This window comes from Anser anser, assembly GCF_964211835.1.
Source record: "Anser anser genome assembly, chromosome: 3".
NCBI lineage: Eukaryota > Metazoa > Chordata > Aves > Anseriformes > Anatidae > Anser > Anser anser.
This window is the reverse complement of record NC_139722.1, coordinates 102784948-102808827: the sequence shown is the minus strand read 5'-3', so window position 1 is coordinate 102808827 and position 23880 is coordinate 102784948. Positions and strand designations below refer to the sequence as shown.

The window sequence follows — 23880 nt, the reverse complement described above, 5'->3', positions numbered from 1 at the left end:
TTTTATGGGAAAGCTTTTCAGTAGCTGTTTGGTGAAGAATCATGGTCAGGAAAATGAGGAAGTTAAGCTCTGATTCAAGGAGTGAGATTATTCTGTTCTTAACCCAAAACAGGAAAGTTAAAAGCTCTCTTTAAAAACACTGATTTGAAGAATCACAATAGAAGGTACATCAAAAATACATTATAATAAATATTACACTGAACTGTAGCATTTTTGTACAGAGTGACTTGAACCAGATGGATTTTTTTTTTAATATAATGCCGTTCCTCTCCAAACTGTTTCCAACTTTCCTACATAGTTTATTCTTCCTAAAGGAGGTTAACTTGACAACATGGTTATGTAGGCTATGCATACCATGCTAATACCCTGTTTAACGTTCGCAATCTTTTTTTCAAGTAATTGTCAAGTTACCCAAGATCAGAGTTATAATCTTCTTACAAATAGCTGACAGACACATTGGCGTACATTGCATGCAATCCATGGAGATGGAAAGGACTTGTTTGTTCTGTTTGCAGCATGCATTCCTCTTCATGTCATGGCAGGATGCTTGAAGCGCATATTTCCAAAGAGTAAGGATCCCAGCACCAACTATTATTTCTACATTTAAGAAACTTCTTGCTTTTGTCACCTACATTTTAACACGTCTTCAGAATGGCACAGTTAAAATAATTATCTAATTTCTTCACAAAAGTTCATATGCAAAACATCAGCTCTATGGAAAAGGTAGCCCTGACATTTTTGAAGATGACCGCTTAAATCTTTTATAAGGTTAAAAAAAAAAAAAGACAAAAACAAAGAAACTGAACACCCTTCTTGCTCAAGTCTGATACAAGCCTTAGCTAATGACTAAAAATGAGTGTACCTCATAAAACAATTTTTTGGCTGCATAGGTGTTGATATTCTAACAGCAACAAGGACTGGGAAAAATCCACTCCAAGTTGACTTCAGAATTAACGGAAATGCCCAAAAGCAGCAAAAAGAAATGACAGAAACACCACCTTCCCTGGAATCATGCAGATTTCTAGCAACACCTTCATACAGAACAAATTTTTATAAGAAGTAACAAAACCCACAATGAAGGTCAATGGAATGGCTTCAGTGATTCTCAATAACCAAAACAAACAGCAGTACAAACACATAAGTGACACAGCCAGGATTTTCAAAATTACAGAATGAGAAAGTTCGGCTTTTTTAGCGGGGTACCTAAATATGGCAACCAGATTTTCAGAAACACTGAGCGCCTAAGGCTGCCAACAGTGAGGTTTAACAGATTTGCATTCAGATGCATCAAAGAAGCAGACACAAAGGCAAGCAAAGAAAAGGGATCAAAGCCTTGTAAGTAGAACAAGATACATGACAGACAACTATGTCTTTCTTGCTGTCAAACCCATTCAGAGACATCAGAAATTATTCTTTATCACATCTCTTACGGCCAAGAGGCCAATGCTGAAAACAGTGAGGTGACTACTCCTTAGTTAGAGCATTGGCACTATTGAAGTCACATATGTAAGGAAAAAAAAACCACACACAGAGCTCTGAAAAGAAACTCACTTTAAATACAGAAGTCCCTAGTTTTTACCTATAGATCACAGTTGTCCTTCCAATTCTGTTTTTTATGAAGATTCCCATGAAGAAAATACCAAGGTGTATGTCGTTTCCATGATTATCCTGCACAAAAAGAGTATATATTTAGTTTAATAAAGAAACTGGCAAAGACGTGCATAAGAACACATGCTGAACCACCAAACAGAAGCTATTCTTCAGGATGAATGTGGGACTAACCCTTGACTAACCTATATTTTGGTGCTTTATTGGACTCTGATTTTCATTATTTCAAAGCAACTAACACTTAAGTGGATTCATTCTGTTGATTACTGAGAATAGATTAAGGCTAAGTGAGCTCAAGGTTCTCCTCTATGAAACAACATGCACACCACAAACTGGCGTTTGTTATATAATACCCCACTTTCCCTATAATTGTGATTATAGCTATCTAGAGCCTGTATGACTACCAAAAGCAACAGTCCTCTTTTGCATTCACAGTATTGCTCCAGTCATCTGTTAAAACATGCAGAGATTTCAGAAAACCACACCTGGAGATGGAATCCCTCTCAAAAGCTCTACCTTTCACCCTTCCTCTTTTAAAGTACTGTGTAGAAGTTCACAGTGTGTCACCCTAAAGAAGTATTTGTTGCATCTTTATACAGATACAGCCTTCATTGTTTTTCAATTATTGCTTAAATATTCATCTGCTTGCATCATGTACTGTCCACTGTTCCTGCACTGCTTTTCAGAAATTCTGTTGTCTACCCACATCTCCTGCACGTTCCCATTTGAAAAGCATGTGCTCCTGCTCCGTTTTGCAAACTTTTTTTTTCCTTAAAAATGCCTTTTATTTTCGCTAGAAAAGTTTAATGCTGTTAACAAAGAGGTTTTTGAACATTATCAACAAAAACAACTCCTCACAGCTTCATATATAGCATATATACCACTTCAAAGTGGTAACGCAAATAGCATGGTTAAAAAGAACTGCTAAAAGAAAGGTATAAAGAGAAGTTCATGCACTACACATGCCTAAGTTCTAGGAACCATGAGGTGCCCCTGCATTTTAAAAGATCAGATTAGAGCTGTTCTCCTGGTCTTCTTGTACTTTGTTTCTGGAAGGCAGCAATGGACTATCCACATTTGTTTCCAATTACTAAACATTTGTCCTTCAGCAAACAAACAATGGACACCAGTTTTCAAGCCACGGCCTATGAACTGATTTTCGGTGCCGCTTTCATCAGAATACTTCCACCTACACTACAAGCAGTAGAGGTCCTACAACTGACAGTTTTTAGTTTAGGCTGTTCAGAGAACTTGCATCTCCTTGCCCTGGACACGGGGAAAAAATCTGTGTGTTTTTGTCTATATAAATATACATATACTTATGCATACATATGCAGATATCTATATGAAGAGAAAAAACGCTATTAGAAATATGTGTAACAGGAACAACAACAACAACATCTTTCAGGTGTATATTCAAATGCAGTTCTATTTGTCTACAATACCAGCCTGCTAATCTTTCGTACAAGGCTAACATATTTCTGCATTTTTATAGAGCACCCAGTCCACCACTCACACTTACCTATCATGCAATATCATCTGCGGGAAGGCTCATGCACATAGCAACCTTTTTTTGTCAAAAAAGATTTTGGTGGAAGGAAAGTAACAGCAGAGGCCTAAGATACCCTCGTGCTGCAGCTTGCATTCAAACTACCAGAAATCATTTCGTCTTCTGGAACAGAAAAACAACTCCTGCCTCTTTTGGACGAACAACTTGCATGTGTTACAAAGGTTGCCACAGACTCCTACACCATTTAACTTAGAGGTTTCTGTATAATATATGCTGACATACCTTCACAGGGAAAGTTTCCTGTCCAAATCCATCGAGGCGTTCCACTTCATTGATGTACATTAACTCAGCCTCTGCCGCTGTAATGCCACTGCAATTGGAATAACAAAAGGCAGCAAACGCTTCAATATTACATGCACACAAAAAATACCAGTGCAAAAAATTGGGAGATTCACAAACCATTTCACAAGATGCTTTGGAAATGCAGCCTAGAAATGTACAACAAAACTTTCAACGCTAGGATCATAATCTGGAAGGGGAGGAATTTTACTGTATGCTTCTAAGGTAAGGTACAAAGCATTAGTTCAAATTACAGCAGGAACAAACTGAACTGATCCCTTTACTCAGCTTCTGCATGCAAACGTTTTCCAAGCTTTATTAAAACATCGGGCCATTGCAACAGGTTGTGCCTAGCCTTGGATGGCCAATTTGAGCCACAAGGGTCCTAATTTGCATAACTAGCTTAAGAATTCACTAAAGGTGCTTAAAGTGGCCTAAAAGTAAAGACCTACATATTCATATTTGCTGTTCAAAAACACAGGCACTGAATCCAAATTTTGAGCAGGTTCTCTTTCGTAACAGAGAACAAACCATCTGAAAAAACTTCGACACACGTGTCCACACATGCTCCTGTCACAGCTCAGGAATTCAGACAGATTTTAGTTCTCAAAAGCAGGTCAGAATAGATTGCAGGTTGTTCCAGAAGAAGGTCACTTAATGTTTCTCCTCTTTGCTCCTCCTTACCACAGCATATAAACAGAAATATAGGAAACCAACAAATACCTAGGAGAAACAGGGAAAGAAAGAATCTGGAATTTGATCTACCTGCTGAAATGAGAATAAGTATTTGTTCTTTGTGTTGCTGAAATAGCACTAAAGAGCACAACGGGGGATGGAAATCTTCCCTTTCAAGTCTGGGAGTTAACCAAGATCACACAAGCAGCCCGTGGCAGAGATACTGAAGAACAGAACCAGGTGTATGCACGGCCAGCTCGGAAACTAACCCTTCGGCTGCAAAGGCCCAAGCTTGCATTAAAACTCACAATGAAAATGGCCTTCAACTCACACATTTGTGTTTGCCCCTTTAGGATCATTTTCTGGCATAAAATGGGAAATGCTGCACCTTTCCACATACTATTCCTATAGCATTTCACATAATCAAGTTTTAAATGCAGATTCGTAACATAATAAGAAAGATTATTTCCAATGCCATAGAGGCACTGATGTTTTTCTAAGATCCGAACTCGAGAACTTTGAATTCTTTTACCACCAGTACACCTAGACGACATGAAAGAAGTCTACTTACAAGGAAGGTATTTGTTCTGGAGCACTAATGCACAGGTCATTAATTGGTGACAATGTATTTTAGCTTTTCCACAACTAGACTTAAAACCCAACCAGAAAGGGATTCCACCTCCTGTTATTTTCATTTGTTACACTGGGAGTGTGCATAACCCTCCCTCTCTTGAATGAGAGAAAACCCTTGAACAGATCCTTGGACAACCCCCGATCAAGTCATGAGGTCTTTCACCATCAGGATTTAAACGAAGTCAAAAAGAGAAAGAAGTCTACTCTGTAGCACCACTAGTTTTACACATACTCATTAAACCTCGTGGTGGAAATTCTCATTTATTTGGGATTAAGTTCCTTGGCCATTTTGTGTGCACAAGAGGCAGATAATCTTTTGTAACAGACTAAAAATCCAGCTAGATGTAGCATAATAGTAACATGGAGATAGGCTACCTCACCTATGAGTTCGGTGTTCCTGTGCAACCTTTTGTGTCAACTCTTCCAAGACAGCTTCATCTTGGGTCCAGTCCTGTAAGAAAATGAGGTAGCATCAAAAGCTAGTCAACCAATGAGAGAGAGAATAAAATACAAGACAGGAATTATGATGGCATACATTTCAGGGTTGTTTCCTGTTCATGTTCTTGCACGTAGTTACACAGAGAGAACCTAGCACCAAATACACTGAAAATTCAGGGCACATATCCAAGCACAGGGTGCTGAAAACGTGCAAGAAAAACACGTCGGACTTTTTTTTAATTATTTATTTTTTCTAAAAAGATACTGCTAGAACAGGGTTTAGGTAGCTTTTATTCTACAATACGAAACAGAGTACAGAGCATGGATAAGGGATCTTTTCCTGAATAAGGACCAAACAAGCCTTTAAAAGCACTTGAAAGTCTATAAACGATTATATACCTTTTTAAACAGACCAAAATATTCCACAGACCATGCAAATTGAAGTCATGGGTATTTTCTGTCCTACAACCTGCTGGTACTGCCTTCCCCTGTTAATAGGAATCAAAAATTTTGCTCTCTCTTCAAACGTAATGAAATTCACCTTACACTTGCAACACATTTCTGAGTAGAATTTATCCTCCACAAATATAATCGCATGTGTGGTAGAAACAAGTCTGAAATAATTGGGAGCAAGTTAGTAAATGAAGTCTGCTCATAAATTCAAGGCAACAAAAAGGAAGCTGAAAAATTTTCTTGCAAAACCTCAAAGTTCTTATTTTTATTTTAAAAAGCCTTAAGGCTGCATGTAACGTACTTAGACACACTGCCTGTTTCTTGCTCAATGGGGCCCTCCCTCTGATATTTGCTTCTGCCACAAAAAAATGTGAAAGTGGTAGCGTGCTAATGAAAAATGGCATGGTACATGCCTATGCACAGCTACACACCTGTGGGGTGTACTGTGTACATAACTTTGTTCTTTTTGCTGCTGAAGAAATGCCATTTGACACACATTGTAGCCTCACAAGATCAAACAGTACAAATGTAGCTGCCCCTCCCTCATTCGCCAGCTCCCTTCGCTAATGAATTTATGGCAAACGTTCTTGTTGGAGGCTCCTTCTATGCCTGAGATTCGCTCGCATACTCCCACTTGCTTCAGGACTAGTTCCTATCTGCAGCACTTCGCAACTGTCACTGAAGTTGCGGTGAAATATTTACTGTTATCTGCTCCTCCCCAGAAGGGCAGAGACGAGAAGTTAAATAAAAGGAAAGAGATGCCTAGAGAAAAGTTGATTTAAGAGTAGGCTCCTGAAGACTGTAGGAAGCTGACACTTTGCTGATCTTGTCAAATTTAGTGGTAGCAGCATGGATGAACAGCTAGATACCACAAAGTGAGCACATCCAAAACGGAAGGGAGCTGACCACAACACAACAAAGGCAGCTGACTCAGAAAAGGAGGTCCTAGGAGGTTGGCCTGAAAAGTAAACTACATTTAAATGCGGCTTGAAATCTCATCTGGATGCCTAAATTTTCCTATTCTCCTCCGCTGCCCCCCCTTTTTTTTTTTTGGTTTTGTTGTTGTTGTTGAAAAGAAAAATACCATCAGCACATTGAAACAACTTTGCAGGAGTAATTTACAAAGTGACAACTTGACTACACCTTCCTGTCTATATTTTCATCCATCACCTTTCCCACATGCACTACCATATGACTTTGTAAGCCATCAACCATACACAGGATCAACAATTACCTATTATTAACAAGAAATCCTTGTTGCAACAAGGATAGATGAATTAACAGCTGCTCTGCTAGTCAAGCTAACAGAAGTTCCTTAGTGAAAGGTCAATACTGAAGCCATGTTCTAGGTATCAAAAGTATATTCAGATCTCTGCATATTCATTATTTTCTCCTCTTTCTGCTGAATTTCTATATTCAACTGTCTGCTAGCTTGAAATTGCACTTTCACTTGAAGACACTGTGCAAGTGTTACCTTTTTGAACTTGGGAATTGACTACCAACTTAGAGAAGGCTGCAGCTTCTATAATGTCAAAAAGTGAAGGTAAATGGGATGAAATGCTTCTGGAAGTAAGTTTCTCATGCCTTCGAAGTATAGTGAGCTTAATCACTCTCCGTCTACCTTGACACTAATTGCAGAAGGAAACCATATGCCTGATTTCTAGGCAGTGACATTTAGGGCAGGGGAACCCCAACCCACTTCCAATTTTTGTTTCTATTCTGAAAGAATTCCAAGTTCTTTTTCTTTTAGGAAGCTTAGACTCACTTCCTGTGCTGATGGAGTTGGTGGTCAAAAATAAAGCCAGCCTCTATCTGAGCAGGTTGTGGTGTCGTGTCTTGCCCCTCTCCCCCCAACAATCCATCCTCCCGGATGGGCTTAGTGTCATGGGTTGCAAGTGCTTGGCATTTATCACCAGTTTCTAATGTCACCAGTGACCTAAAACAATTCCCTCAGCATTCAAATTATGTGCTAGTTCCAATTCAAATTTAAAACAAATTTACAGCACAGTCCCTGGAGGATATTTTGAGAACTGATTCATGCTTCTCTTCAGTCTAGTAGTCAGTTGATGTAAATTCGCATTCTCTTGAGCAAAGACTGCATAATTTGTCCTGTGACACAACATTTATTACATCAGCAGCTTTCATATCCCTTTATAACGTGCCGTGTTACTAATACTGCAGTATGACTAATATACACCTTTCTAAATAGCTGCAAATGCTTTTTGATTCAAATAAGTACGCTTCTTTTGTTGACAGCTGTTCCCAGAGGAGGCTTAACAGGAACTGAAAAAGGGCTACATTTCCATAGCATATATTCATTCAGCTACAACCAAGTATATTGCAGGATTTGGGGGAGCAAAGTTTACATCCGCTGCTAATAATTTAGCACCGGTGCTTTTAGTGTTATCAACAAAGCCATCTCTGAGGCATGGAGAAATTATTCAGAGAAGACCACAAGAGAAGAGGATGAGGAACTCACCATAGGAAACAAGACATATTCTCGGAGGAAGTCATGAGATTCGAACTGATTATAGTCTCCAAAATCCGCTGGAAAAAACAACACAGTTACTCATTTTACCACTTTCCACACGTTAGGACCACACTCAGTCTTTGCACAGATGCCTAACTTCAAGTGGGCGAGTTCTCTCTGAAGCCACAACCCAGGACAAAGATTTCTGTTTGTACTTTAGCTTTTAACACGGAGGTCTGAAAATAAAAGCTTTATTACCAGAGATCAAATAACAGCCAACAAGTATTTTTTCTCTTTTGTTCCTTTACATTATAGCCATTTGCAACGATTTACTATCAGACGTGCAAGAGACTGGGATATTCCAGTTTCTTTAAAATGGCATGTACTTTTACTTCTCCAAAATCCCCAAACCTGACTCTGACCAGGCAAAAAAAAAATTAACCTAACTCTGCTACAATTCTACATAATTGTAAGAAAGATGCTTAGCTTAACAGCCTAGAAGGTTAAGATCAACTAGCCAATTATACTAAAAATTGCTGATAACCAACATGGCTGGGGGAGGAAGCGTGGGGGACAAGTCTTGTCCTTCTGCAGCCAATATAACAGTCCAGGCAACATGTTAGTTTAATTGACTGGCCCTTCAGACTTTTCTACATTTTTCTGCCTCTTCTGTGTATCTTTGAGACGTTCTCATCTGCACGATCACTTTCACTTCTAAGTCAGGCTGAGGATTCTTGTCTAAATGTCCTTGAAACTGTAGCATTTTGAAAATGCTTCCTAAAGGCTAAGCTACTTTAAACAAAAAAAGTGTATATATGTATATATCTGTTAAATACACAACAACTTATATCAAAAGAATATCTTGCCGGGAGGTTTCTATTTTATATTAATTGAACTGGATCAAACGCCATCTACAAGATTCTCATATTATAGAAGCTGGAAATCCCCACCATAAATCATATTAGCTAAACATTCTTTCAAAGCTTCTAGACAACTTTACGTATTGCAGGATGCCAAAAATGCAGTTTCATTTTGTTTTCACCTCAGAGTTATGTTTTAACATAAACATAAAGAAATCAAAATGGACATGAAACAGACTCTGTAAGTTTAAAAGTAAGTATTTCAAATATCTTCGTTTGCCTCACATGAAAAGGACAAAGGGAGTAACACAAGGTCATGAATAAAGCAAACAAGATTAGATGCAGGATCCTGATGCAATGGTCTTTGAAATATATTACATAGAAAATTCAGAATAATACTGACTATTGCAAAACGTTATAAAGACTGGCTAGCTCCCAAAGTCAGCAAAAAGCTCCAAGAAACACAGGACCAGTGAAAAATATCCAGTGTCTATTTATCATTAACTTAAATGCTGGAAAAACTTAATTTACTCAGAGTGCAAGGTTTAGTACGTAATTTTGCATACATCATCTCCATTACTCATAAAATATTTCAGTATTTAACAGAAAACATTTTTCCTTCAATTTTTAACCAAGCAATAAGATACTGTAACAGAACAACTATTGCCCTAAGAAAGAGTTTCAAGAATATTAAAAAAAAAAAAAAAAAAAGGGGTTGCTGATACCTTTCTAGAGGATAGACAGGGGAGCTGGCGCAGACAGTGCCTAGTGCCTTGGTTTTCATCTGTACCTACACTGTTCCCCTCGATGTCAGAGAAGAGCATGAGAATTAACATCTTTGAAAGCTCATTCTCCAAGGCAGTTGCAAAGCATCCTGCAGACTACCAATGGCAGTCAAGAAACAGAACTCAGTCCCTATAAACTCTGTATGTCCCTCCTGCAACTATTAGACTTACTCAAAATGGAAAATGAAGATTCAGAAAGGCCTAAATGAAAACTAAGAAAGTCTCGTATTTACAACAAAACAGAAAACCAGGTTTCAGTCACTGAATTTTAAGAGTCAAATTCTCAAATTTAACAATATTACTAGGGCATTTTATATCATAGAACCTGTAATTTTCAAGAATCAGATCTTCATGTTTGTTATTATATGTACATACTTGTCCTCCCTCTGTCCCACCCGTAACCAAAGAGAAGTGCCCAGTGCATGATTGCTGGAATTCTACTTTGAGCTATCATAGTCATGGATAGACTGAAATATATTTTCTGCAAACACAGGACTTCCTCCTTTACCCACATACATTACATGATCACAATTTTATTGATGTCATTAGGAGGCTCAGAATAAAACTCATAGTGTAAGAAGTAGTTTATTATTAATTTATAACTCACATAACAATTATGGTCATGTGTTCTTTCATATTGCAGATAGCACTACACAGCAAAATGAGTTTTTAATTAAAGGCAAAATTAAAGCTGCTGCTATACTCTTTGAAGCAACTCCATTTCAAACCAGAGAATGTGAAGTAAATTCATTACTGCAAAGCACTCTGTGGCTGGGGCTAGAACTGGAGTTTTGTTCAAATTCGCTAGCGTGGCTTTTAGAAAAGGGAAAGTTGAACATTGTGATGCAGTCCATCGTTCCCTCCCTGATGATATGAGTTTCATCAACAGCAGTCCACCTAAACACTTTGTAAAAAAAAAAAACAAAAAAAACCCTAGCTGTTGTGAACAGGAGTCATGCATGGCCTTAGTTAACACCCAGTCAACACCTACAACAATCCCCCCCCCCCCCCCCCCCCCCCAAAAAAAAAAAACACAACAGCCCATGTTGGAAAACAGCTAGGCAGGTCATATCATCTTACCTTGCACTGCTAAACCAGCTAGTCGAATTCCCTGCTCCAATGAAGAACGCAATCGGCCATCAAGAATATCCTTTTTCACTTGTAAGTAATATTGGTATCTACAAACCAGAAAAGAGAACAGATCAGAAAGGCAATATGCATATATGTTTACAACTGAACAAGAGACTGCTGAAAGCAAGAAAAAACTCACCACAAACATGTCAGGCAGTTAAACAGCAGTCTGTGCCTGGCTTCAGAAGTTCTACATCACCTACCAGGTATATACGTGTTAGCAAAATAAATCAAAACGATCCCTATGTTGGCAACATTTCCAGGCATGAAAAGGAAAATAAAGTGTTCTAGTTTGTATTCCCTAGACCACACGGATGAGGGACATCTACTGGGACTACCTATATCCTCCATAAATTCTGTAGAGATTATAGAAGACCACATGTTCATCAATACAGAAAGAGGGTGTTCCATATCTTTTTTTTTTTTCCTCCAGTGCCACCATTTGGGTAGGAGAAATGGAATTTTAGCAATATACTCTTGCTACCTGGCATAACTTTATAGCCCACATAGAAGTTTAATTGGCATCCCTCATCTATAAGGTTGACTTAGACACAAATCAAGCAAAACCAACCTCTAATGACACACTTGCTGATCCACAACTAATCACAAAGTAAACTATGTGAGTTTTAACCACAACGACAGAACTCACACAGTTCAGCTTACATTTGGCAAGAGGACATTTGGTGAGGACAAACAAGAAGCTTTCCACAAAAGCTTAACAAGTTACTGTCCCCATCTGTGCATCCCTTCCATCCACTGAACTGTATCAGACTCACAGCAGAGCTGACCAAAGCAGCAGGGATATGTACCAGTACCTCCGGCATATCAGGTTAAAGTCCAGGAGAGACAGCTTTGTTAACAGACAACAACATTTTATTCTGCAGGCACCCACACATGTTCAAACGAGCTACCTGTGTTGGATGGACAGTAAAACCAGCAAGGGACAAGACAGGCAGCGGAAGAAGTTACAGCCACAATTGCAAGGACACTATATCAGCCACCACCACGACAATAATTAGAGTTGAGCTTTGAGCTACAGTGATATAATAATCCAGTGTCCATCAGCTTAAAACTCTGGTGCAGGCATGCGTAACCCACCCTAGCTGAGATGAAACATTTCCTCCTCAGCCGACAACCAACAACAGCTGATCAAGCTGGAGCCCAAAGGCAGAGGTACTGCACCAGCGTAGCCACAGTCTGTGTGCTCAGCCTCATGCACCCAAGCCTGACTTCCTGATAGTAACTGGTGTGCCTGGGACACCCAAGTTTAGAAATCCCCAAATCCATCAAAGGGGTTTCTCAGTCTGTGACCAGACACGTCAGTCTGGTGCAGCTGAAACAAGTTACAGGGTTACAGCTTCCCAACAGTTTACTGCTCTCACTGGGAGCATGACTGCTCACCCTCGCTAACCACAGAATATCCTGAGTTGGAAGAGACCCACAAGGATCACTGAGTCCAACTCCTGGCCCCACACAGGACTGCCCAAAAATCAGACCACGTGTCTGACAGCATTGTGCAAATGCTTCCTGAACTCCATCAGGCTGCGGTCCTTGACCACTTCCCTGAGGAGCCTGTCCCAGTGCCAACCACCCTCTGGGTGCAGAACCTTTCCCTAACACCCAGCCTGACCCTCCCCTGTCCCAGCCCCATGCCATTCCCTCGGGTCCTGTCGCTGTCCCCAGAGAGCAGAGCTCAGCGCCTGCCCCGCCGCTCCCCTCGTGAGGGAGCTGCAGGCCGCCATGAGGCCTCCCCTCGGCCTGCTCTGCTCTGGGCTGAACAAACCAAGGGACCTCAACTGCCCCTCACACGTCTTCCCCTCTACGCGCTTCACCCTGTTCATAGCCCTCCTTTGCACACACTCTAACAGTTTTATGTCCTTCTCATATTGTGGCACCCAAAACTGCATACTGCACTTGAGGTGAGGCCACACCAGTGCAGTGTAAAGTGGGAAGGCACCCCCTCCAAACAGCATGGATTTTTAACTATCTACTACTTGAGCTAAAACAGATCACTCTGCGAGAACTGGGTTAAGAAAGAAGTCGTACACAAGCATGCCTGCCAGCCTCAGAGACTGCAACCTCTGCAAAGGCAGAGCAGTCAGACTGGGGGCAGTAAGTGCCTAACCGGACTCAGCTGCAACCAGTTCACCATCTGACCTTAACCATGAGCCTTTGGGAACAGCATATAAACAGTTCTTGTCGTAATGATTTCATGTGTGTAAGTCACATTCCCAGAACCAAGGCAATTAACTTTTCCTTCCTGGAAGGGAGAACCACTATAACATCACCTGTGTTACAGGGATTGCACTGCATTAACAATACCCCCAAACGTTACCGTTTAACTCTGCGCGGAGGCACTAGAAAACACGTGCTTCAAAAACAGCATAACCCAAACCATTCTTTGAGGGGTATTAATCTAATACAGCATTTTACATTTTTCCTCAGTTAACTCATCTGTCAGCAATGAGATGCAGTAACTTGCCACTAGACAGCACCACCGCTCTGACCAGACCTGTCTTCACAAGGTAGCAGCACTGTACGTGGCTGCAAGTGTTGCAGTGCAGAGGAATCCTCTCGATGAAAGGCCTGTGGATGTATCCTTAATATCTGAGAAATTCCCCTTTGAGTTCACAGTTTTTATGTGCACTTAAAAAGGTAATTGTTGGGTTACTCATTTTTAGGTTTCTTCTTCCCCTCTCCTCACCTCCCCCAAAAAGGGAGAAGAATATTTTCAAAGAAGAAAAAAATAATTTCATTTGAAATACTTAGATTTGGCTTTCACACAGACTAATGAAGGTTAAAACTTCAGTCAATTTTGAAATTTGATGGTGAAAGCCAATGCAAAAAACATATTGCTTCTCTGATCCCTGTGTTTCAGCCCTAGGCTTCACACTTGCTTGGTCCTGGAGAGAAGTCAGCTTATTTGCAGTTCTTTGCAATGACTAAATCCCAATTCTGAAAATACTCATGCTTTCACGCGAGCTTAACGTAAATTGCTTTGTCAAGTATGCAGGTGAGTAAGTGTTTGCTGAATCTGGTCTTACAGCCCTGTAATCTGAAAGCATGCTATTTATGGCAGCGGTACATACATATGCATGAGTTGCACATTCTAGTTGGGCAGAACAAAAGTAAAACCTGCATCTGCCTTAAAGCTCTATATAGGTAGAGCTATTGCTAAAATAAACACAAGAGACTACATGAAATCCAAAACAATGTAAAATCTTATCATGACACCCTAGCTCTATAGAAATCAAGAGTCTTACCGGCTTTAGTGAAGCCATGATTTCAACCGCAGTGCCCACAAAAATGTAGATAAACCATAGTATGCGTTATCTCAGTAACCATCATCAAAAATAGGACATCAATGCAGTTACTGGAGTACCAACTACTGTGACGAAGACTTTCAAAAGGAACAGTGATGTGCTGTACCTGCAATCGCAGACTGCCAATGTTGTTTTAAGGAATTGTTTCAAGACAGCACGCAGCATCCACTTTATGAGAAAGATGTCCATTTAAAGGTGTTCAACTCTGTGCTGGGAAGAGGTCATGCTTAAAAATCTTAACAGCGCTATTCTATGATACTACAGTACAACACTTACGTTTACGGACATTGCAGAAGAATAAAAGTTTAGGATTTGTTATTACAGATTGTGGCTGCTTAAGACATGAACTGGAGTCACTAATTCCACTGTCAAGGAAGAGGAGGAGCTGGGCTGTCACTGAACACCCTGGAGGAAGCTCCACTTGAAGGCCATGATAGCTCTAAAAGCCACTGATTCATGGCTCGGTTGTGCTTCAAAACTGTGGTCAGGCTCTCTGCCCAGTCAACAGAGAGCAGAAATTGGCCCATATTCTATCAAGGATTTGATGCTCCTCCATCTAAAATTATGTTAAACATTATTATTATGTCACTATGCTAGCTGAGACTGCTCTTTGTTTGGATTGTAAAAGTATATCTGTAATTTGAAGGAAATCAAACGTTTTAAAAATGATTTGGCTATAGATTCACTGAGGAAAGCTGTTCAAGAACAGCAGATAAAAACATGCATTTCATAAGCCTCCTATTAAGTGGTTTAGATGGGAAAGCATATGGAAACTGAACAAAAGAGAAGTTTGCAAACTGCACCCCCAACTAATAAGAGACAAGTAATTCAAAATTAAGACTTACAAAGCTTTAATCACAGAGCCAGTCTGGCATACTAGGGGAACACAAGACAGAAGAGAGACTGCTACAGCCAAGTGGGTGGACAGCTGGTCTCTCACCTTCATTGCTCATTTCGGGTTAAAATTTTTTAGCAGAGCCTTTGTGTATTCAATATAATAAAGGCTACTACAGTTTGCCAGCTTGTAGTTAATTCCAAGGGGAATGGGAGTGGACAACAAGTCTGAACAAAGCCATAATTGTAAGGATATCATTTCCCACAACTCTATTTAGCCAACACAGAAAACATGAAGAGTATATTTGCATCTATTGCATTGAAAAGCATACTTTTTCTAAAGTAAATAAGCTGCAACTGGACAATTATGATAAAATATTTGAACTCCAGAAGCAACATCTGCATTTTAGCAATATATACTACATCAGAGGGTAAAAAACCAAATAATACTAGAAACATGAATAAGGGTACTGGTTTAAAATTTAATTACAAGACTCAGATTCAGACTCAGCTGCAGCTGTGTAAATCTAGAGAAACTCTATTTGCCCATACAATTCTGCATAGACCTCCCAAGACCAGCTTCATGTTTGTTCTGCTGTCACATCAAAAAAAAAAAAGTGGGCGTTTGTACAGAGTTGCTGAATTCGCTGTACCCTTCAATCACCACTGATTATCCGATGTATAACCTCTGCTGCTTTTCTAAATGTGCAGAAAATAACTGAGTTCATTCTACTAGTTTACATTCTCTTCCACAACAAATGTTTCAAACACTGAAAACGATGCAGAACCTGGCCCAATCCATAGTGGAAATGAGATCTGCATGGAGATATTAAGGGCAAGCCTACAACAGCAAGAGTAAGGGTTAGTTTTGCAGAGTAACTGTATTGGTACACTGCATCTTCACAGCTTTTCTGCTATGAACTTCCACAAAGAACCACAGTGTAAATACTTCATCAATAATTACTCAATTTTATCAGACCTGGTTGCCTTAATAATCAAGCAATATCCAACTCTACCAGGAAACATACACAAAAAGGATAAAAAACGTCTATTGACCAAGGGATTTATAATCCATTTCATCCACATACATATATATACATTTGTATAAAAGATGACAGACTAGAGATAATAAGGATTAATGCTGTACTGATCAGTCTGGTTTTTTGTTATTTTTCCCTGATTTCAGTTTCATTCTCTGTATCACAGGGACCAGAAGGGTTTGGAAGATACACATCTCTGGAGCAGCAGCTAACACTTTTTAAAAACTTTTTAATTGGTCAGCGTGTTTTGCTAGAAACTTCAAGCTAGTATGAATAAACTAATTGGAATTTCAATATCAATAAACTATTTGCCATGAAAATGCACACAAGCAATAGAAAACATTTATTAGTTACCCATGAGGTACGATTCCTTTAAAATTGTTTCTAATGATGCAATTACTGGCTTGAGTTTTTTTTTTTTTTTTTTAAAAAAAACTCATTAGGTGCCATTTTGGCATCAAGCCTATCTGTTGGATAACTGCATAGCTATGTAGTTTATCTTCTTTTCTGGAGGACGAGAGAACTGCTTTACTGTTTCATATGTCCAAAATAAGAACTCTTTAAGACTCAAAGGAAAGACAGATTTTCCCATATGTGGTTTAGCTGAAGTCCTTCAGCTCTTTCCCAATTTAAAAAAAAAAAGCAATTGGAGTACAATATGATCTTTTAAAATTAGGAACACAATAAAAGTCTCATTGAATCACAACAACGGCCCAACTCAGCTCATTTGGGTTCATCTCAGAATGGTACTATGCTTCTGAACAGAGACTCTGCAATGTACAGTTATGCAATAATCTGCCCACAGGGGAAGCAATTTCTCCTGAACAGAGGACTTTTATCATGTACTAAAATTATTTTAAGCATTAGCTTTGATATTGATGTGTCTCTTGTTCGTCTTATACCTTAAAATCTTTCACAATGTTGGCTTCAATACTATTTAGCAACAGGATTCCACAGATACTTTTTAAAGAGAAATATTTTTAATTTAAACATGGGGTCTTTCAAATTTTAGATAAGCCAAATGACAGCTATTCACTGAGCAAGCAATGGAACTAATTGATAAAAAATATTTTTATTTATCACATACTTGAGATGAGTAATATTTTAACTCTTACTGGTTGCTTTTCTGAGAAAAACATGCTTTAAATAGTATTAATGATTATTAGCCTTTTTTTTATAAATAGAAACTAAGCCACATAGCTGGTGAAGTAACTCATCTAAACTCAAGCAGGAAACTAAGGCAGATTCTGTAGAGTTGGACTTTGTTCCCAAGTCTCAATCAAGAGCACGGTTTACTGGATACTGCTTATTTCATGCAAATCACTCCAGACACTGCAAAAAAAATTTTTGACCACAAAATTGGACTGCATTCTATAGGCCAAGAAAGAAAGAAAGGCAGGCAGACAAGACCAGTCTTTTCAGATAAAACATTCAGTATATTGGCAAAGCTGGTGTTTTGATTTCTGGGCTTGAGCATGCTGAAACACATTTAGATGCAAGGATTCAATCAGCACATCTTAATCTAAAGGCATTTAAAAAAAAGATGTACATACATTGATGATGTCATTGACAGTAACACAGTGCTAAAGTCTTGTCTTTGCCTTTCTAAAAAACTTAAGATGGTGTTGATAAACAGCTCGCTCCTCTGGAATTTCATCAACTTATCTCCCAGTGAAAGTCTGATGTTTCACAGTACTAGACAATAGCCGTTCATCTGGAATTTGCGATGGAATATAAAAAGCTACGGCTGTGCTTCGCTACTAAAGAATAATATTTTTGGAAGAACATTACTGAAAACAAACCTGCCACACCCTGCAACAGACCTTCAGAAAGATCAGCAGACGTGCCAGAAAAAGATGGGAAGGAGACGAAAGGGCCTTTGTCACACATGCAGGAGGATATTCCTTCAGAAGCGCAAACTGTCAATGCCAACAGTAAAAACACAGTCATAACAGTTTTTAGGGTAGGAAATCCTTGATCAAAACAACCCTACAAGGTAGGTCAAGGTTAGCTTCAGGTAAGTGAGAAATTAGATTGTTCAAAAGCAGCATCCAACTGTCTACATCCTGGTTTCCTTCAGCAGCTGGGTGGAAAAGATGATGGAAACTAAAAATAAAATAAATGAAATACATGGAAAGATGTGTCATTCCTTTTTCCCCTTCCAAACAAGTTAGAACAATGCTGGGTTAGCATCATTTTCATGTCTTTGTAGGACTGAAAAACGGAGGACAGATCAAAACAATTCATAACATCTACCTCCACATCTCTCAATCTCTCTCTACAAGAAAAGAGTTTATAGCTGAATGAGAGACAAGGGATTTTGGATAAAACAGGATAATTTCACAATGATTGGCATTTTGTTTTGACATGCAACTTGAGAGCATAAGTACAAATAATAAACAGTCTTGCTGACTTGCCTGCTCTGCAAGCAGTGCTAAGACACACAAAGTTAAGCTACCAGATCTGACCCGTTAAACTCCTACCACGGGCCAATACTTTCGTGGAAGGTTAAGGTCCAGCTATGAAGTCAACTCCTGGCTAAGGATACTAGACCAGGAATATCTCTGCACATGTAAGAACAGTCTGATCATAACTTTTCACGGCTTACTTGTTATATCCCACTTTTGTTTCATCAGTTTACTCCTGAAAGGTTGTTCATTTGTTTGCATTCTCCATAGGGCAGTCTTAAAATCTCAAATGTCGACCCACAACCAATACTTTAAATGGCTGGCAGAAGATTTAAAATGTAAATGCAAAGTATGTGCATTTTAGGTGCGATAAGCTTTTTTCTGGTGTGAATCATTCAACGAAGTGAAATTCCTGCAGCAAAATGGAGCATTCAAAAAAACCACAAGACTACTTGTGTTCTTTATGGAACATGGAAACTTGACGTGGGATTGTTGAGGAAGGTACCTCATGCTTTATAACCTCCCACATATAAACAGGTGCTTCCAGGACAGCTTGCTGTCAAAATATTGCAGCTCTCTGGCGTGCAGTGTTAAATGGATGATGAGTGAAACTCTTCACAGCTAAACCGAAGATAACAGCATCATATTCAACGTTCTTGTTGGCAGCAGAAGATTGACTAAATCTGGAGGTTGGTCCAGTGCTGGAGTTTCTCCCTTTGTCAGAGCTGAGGGAGGTGGGCAGAACCGCTAGGCGCCATGCTGCCACTCTCAGGCCGTGCCTTTGCTGTGGACACCTTCTGTCTCCAGCCATCAGCTCTGTGCCCTGCCCCAGAGATAAAGTCCTTTGAAAGAAGGGAGCTCAGATATTAAGGAAATGCTCTGCAAGTGTTTTGTTTTTCCTGTCATTTCGTATGGACCACAAGCACTTACACGCTCCCAGGCCCTGTTGAGGCCTGCAGACATGACACGAGCCTTCCAAAACACGTACTTCTTTCTTGAAAGGCTTAGCCAGCAGATGCAGCTTTTTTATATCCACCAATTCGTCTGTATTTAAAAAGGAATCCCCCAACCACAACAGGTCCATTCTCTGTCGTAGGATCTATACTTTTTGCTAACAGTGTATTATACTTTTTGGATACTCTGAGTTCAAATAAACCCACAAATATGAAGCCAAACCTTAAATAAAAAGGCCAGTAATAGCATGCTTTAGCAAGAAAGGAAGGCATGCCACAACCTGATCCTGATTTTCTGCCCTTGAACTCTTGAATTAATTATAACAAATTACAGGGAGCCCCACTACAATTTATAAGCACAATAAACTCCCTCACAACCACCTATAATTTTATCAGGGTTAATCCAAATACCTAAAGAATTATACAGTACAAAACTCCAACATGCCTTTTAGAGTAAAAAATGTGGGAAGCCATATTCTCTTGCCTTACAAGTCCCATCTCTCAGCAAAGGCTAAGCTTGCTCTCTTCATACTCCAAGACTCCAAGAGAGCCAGGCCCTAGAGCATTCATCTTTAAAAACGTCGGAGCGGGATTGTAAAAGTAAAGCAGAATGATCAAAATCATATGATGCACAGAAATCTATTCTTTAGTGCATTTTTATCTGAAAAACAACATTTAATACAAGCACAAATATTACATGGAAATACTAGGATAAAACATTTGGGACTGAAGAGTTCATTATACACAATTCTTTAAACAATTTGCCGTATAGCCATCTGTTTTAGATTTTAAGCACATCCTTAAAATTTTATTCTTCAACATGGCAGACTTCAGACTACTCACATACTTAACCTTAACTACATGCCCATGTCTCCCGAACTGAGACAAACACTTATTTGGCTACAGAGATTCAAAGCTTATGATACTTTATGATACAGGAGACACTGGCAGGCTTGACTTCATTATTTGATCCTTAAAAAAAAAAAATAGAACCAATTCAGGTAGCTGAATTACCCAAGAGGCCAGATGTAGCAATACCACCTACTACTTTTCATACATAGATCTTAAAGGCTGTGGATGAAGACCAGTATTCTCCTCCTCATAGCCCACCGCCGTAAAAAAACAAACAAAAAAAAAAACACCAAAGTTAGCAAACTGGGGGGTAAGGAAGGATGCAACTTCCCATAACAGTGGTAACACTGCAACTAAACCCAGATCTCTTCTCCATCAGTAGGGTCCACAGATAAAGTGGTTATCAAAGCCTATGAGAAAAATCCCTCTTGGTAGGCTTCCTTCATGTTTTTTTTTGTGCAGTCTGCAAGAAAAAAAATACCAGTCCTTGACTTTTTTTGTATGCGTGTGTGCTTTATTTATTTATTTATTTATTTTTGCAACTGCAAACCAACAAGGTCTCATGACTGCTGCCTCCACCTTCATCTACCTACTAACGTGGTCTCCAACATTTCTACATAGGATCCCAGGGCTCTTTCTCCTCACCCTGGACTCTGTGTGCCAGAGGCAGCTATTGGCCTGGTTCAGGTACCAGACCTGATCTTGGAGCTGCCAGGGCTTTGGTGCGCCAAGCCAGTCGCTGCCTTGGCAGCAAAACAGCTGGGACACAATGCTACATCCCAAGGAGGCATGGAGCACACCACCCAGGAGACATCACACTGCAGAGCGGTGCTACTAGCTGTCACCCCTCTGACTGACCTAGCCTTGAGCACCACCCTTCCTTTGCTGCAGGACATAAACCATGTTTCCAACTATGTATTGGAGCTCCAACCATATACAGGCTCTCTCTCAGTGCCCATATATATATATTATATATATATATATATATATATATATGTGCTCAATAATGTGACATTGCATGCAGCCTATGCACCATTTCCCAATCAATTAGTAATATCCTAAAAACATCAGGTCCCACACACAGAGCAAGCCATGCCCCCAGATCCTTAGATGTTATGAAAGAAAAGGCATCTGTGAAGGTCCACCCTCCCAAAGATGCAAAAATGAAAAGATGAGCCATGGCTACATATGGTGAAGGCTACTAAACCTTACAGGGAAGAGAAGCACAAAAACCCCTCTTCATTTTCCTAGTTTGGAACCAGGAAGGATTTCAGCAAAAATGAGATTAGACCCAAAAATGTTAATAAAGCTAAGATTTTACTGCCTTTACTCACACACGTTGACTCAGTTCAAAATACACTGTTCCTTACCCTGAAAAGTATACGCAGCTAACCTTCAAGCTGTCTCCACTGTGGGAAAAGGTGGTTTAAGTTACATATGGAAGCAATATGAGTCAACAGTTTGAAAATTCTCCTGGTAGTCAGCCAGGTTAATGGCCAAGCAGGTTAGAATATCATGCTAAAAAAATGTGGTGAGTTAACTAGAACATACATAAACTCTAACTCATATTCTGCAATACTGGAAATAAACAGGTAAGTCTTTTTAAAACTGGGTTAAATACAGGCATAACTCTAAATTGTTCTTTAGACACAAAGATGAAGATTTCTATACACCCCTTGCTTCCCTCCTCCTTTATATCAGTTGGAGTAATTACAACCTAGTGCATCCACCCTATAAATCCAATCTCATTTTTGAATATATTTTTAAAATATTCTTCTCCAGTAGAACTCTAAACTCAGAAATGACAGAAATGCACTAGCCTTTTCTGGGTAAGTACACCTCTGTGCATTGATGCTAAAGTTGAACAGAGCATATACCAGTGAACAACCTGTATGCATACATAAGCACCCGGAAGCACATTACAAGAAGATCAGTCTGCACGTGCAGACCAGCATGAAAGTATACTCCACTGTTAGTTTAGTCAAAGAGAAAATGAACGCGTTCAAACTTCCAGAATGTGTGCTTAAACTGAACTTCAAATAAAGGTTCTTCTAGCTTGCAATGAAACCTTGTTCATGGATTTATGGAACTCATTTAAATACTGGTGGTGGTTTTCTGTTGTTGTAAAACCTTTAAGTAATATTTCAATCTCACAAAATCAATATCCAAAGAAAGGTCTATTGATTTTAGGGGAATTCTACACTGGAAGGCGCTAAACTCCAGTCCATTCACTGTTGCCTTTTACAGTAACCTTACGTGGGAATACAAAAACACTGTTTGAAATGAGGCACAGTGAAGTTGCCATCTATCTGTTGGGCCTTCAGTACAGTAGCTCACACTCTTGTGCAATTATTATTGAAGCATCTACAATTAGTGCTTACAACCAGCAGAAAACATGAAAAAACAGGTTGTTTCCCTTTCTCAAATATCTTGGCGACTGTAGAGCTTTCAGAGGAATGGTTGAAAACAGGCACCCTACATCTGCAAAACATGCAATAAAACCACGGCTGGGAAGTTAACGTCCCGGTGAACATAACCCTACAAAAGTGAAGGCAGCTCAGATAACAACGGGTAATGTTGCCAGAAAAATAAGTGAATCATTGCCCTGTTGGGTGGGTAAAGTAGAATCATTTCATGAAACAAATAATTATTCTTTGTAAGTCTTCAAAAACAGCTGAAGATATCAAATGCAGAAGCAGCTGCCAAAGATAAAACAGTGGACCAATAAACATCTCACTGCACAGGAATCTGCCATCTTCCGACACTGAGACTTCTGCCAAATTCTGGTTGAGATTTTCAGCTGCATAAGGGCCTTCATGCAAATGCTTCTTTTAAACACATTCAGAGACTTCAGGATTGTACTGACATCCAATTGCAGCTTTTAGCTTTCTACCCTGCCAGTAAGGGGGAAAACAGTAAAGGTATTCATCTTCATGAAAAAGGGTATGTTTCAAACTGGATTTCACGTATTGCATCTCAGTGGTAGAGAAGGAATAAAGTTTGCTTCAGCCTTATGGCCATCAAAATTAAATAAATTTGATTGAAGTCTTGCAATGCTACTGTAACCAAGATTTCTATTGCCCGATGAATTCTTGAAATGTAATAGTAACACCAAACAAAAGCACAGGTCTGTTTGCTCTCAGGTTTCTGACCTGGATGACACTTTCTGATGCTGTAGCCAAATTTCAGACATCTACCTGAGACCAGTGAGCCACAGTTCCCTTTTCAACACAACCAGTTGAAAAAGAATGAATCACCTGAAGAAAGTGATCCACAACAGAGGAATCTTGAATCATGCCCATTTCTTCTCACTGATTATACAGGAAGTCTAGAGCAACCTTTATTCTCGAGGCTTCATCAGGAGAAGCTACATCACTGCAGCAGCACCAGACTGTGTCGTGAAAACCTGAGGTATAACATACTGTAGCAGTCTGCACTTCACTAAGGACAATGCTAGCTACTGCAGCACGTGGGAAGATAAACAGGCGAATATTAGTCCCAATCTGGGTAACATATTCATCTGTCAAAACCAGTGCCTTAAACTACACCGGGAGACAAGTCAGAAGCG

The 23880-nt window shown here is 39.5% G+C and overlaps 1 protein-coding gene across 4 annotated transcripts in view; it reads right to left on the bottom strand.

The window, feature by feature from the left end:
* Positions 1–23880, bottom strand: part of PTPN14 (protein tyrosine phosphatase non-receptor type 14) — a 116436-nt gene that overhangs the window by 31482 nt on the left and 61074 nt on the right. For all 4 annotated transcript variants that reach the window (XM_083831996.1, XM_083831995.1, XM_083831997.1 and 1 more), the window contains 5 exons: positions 10852–10949; positions 8136–8203; positions 5146–5216; positions 3401–3488; positions 1580–1668 (listed from right to left, as the gene is read on the bottom strand). In XM_083831996.1, the coding sequence (XP_083688122.1) occupies positions 1580–1668; positions 3401–3488; positions 5146–5216; positions 8136–8203; positions 10852–10949 (414 nt within the window). The remainder of the gene's footprint in view (positions 1–1579; positions 1669–3400; positions 3489–5145; positions 5217–8135; positions 8204–10851; positions 10950–23880) is intronic.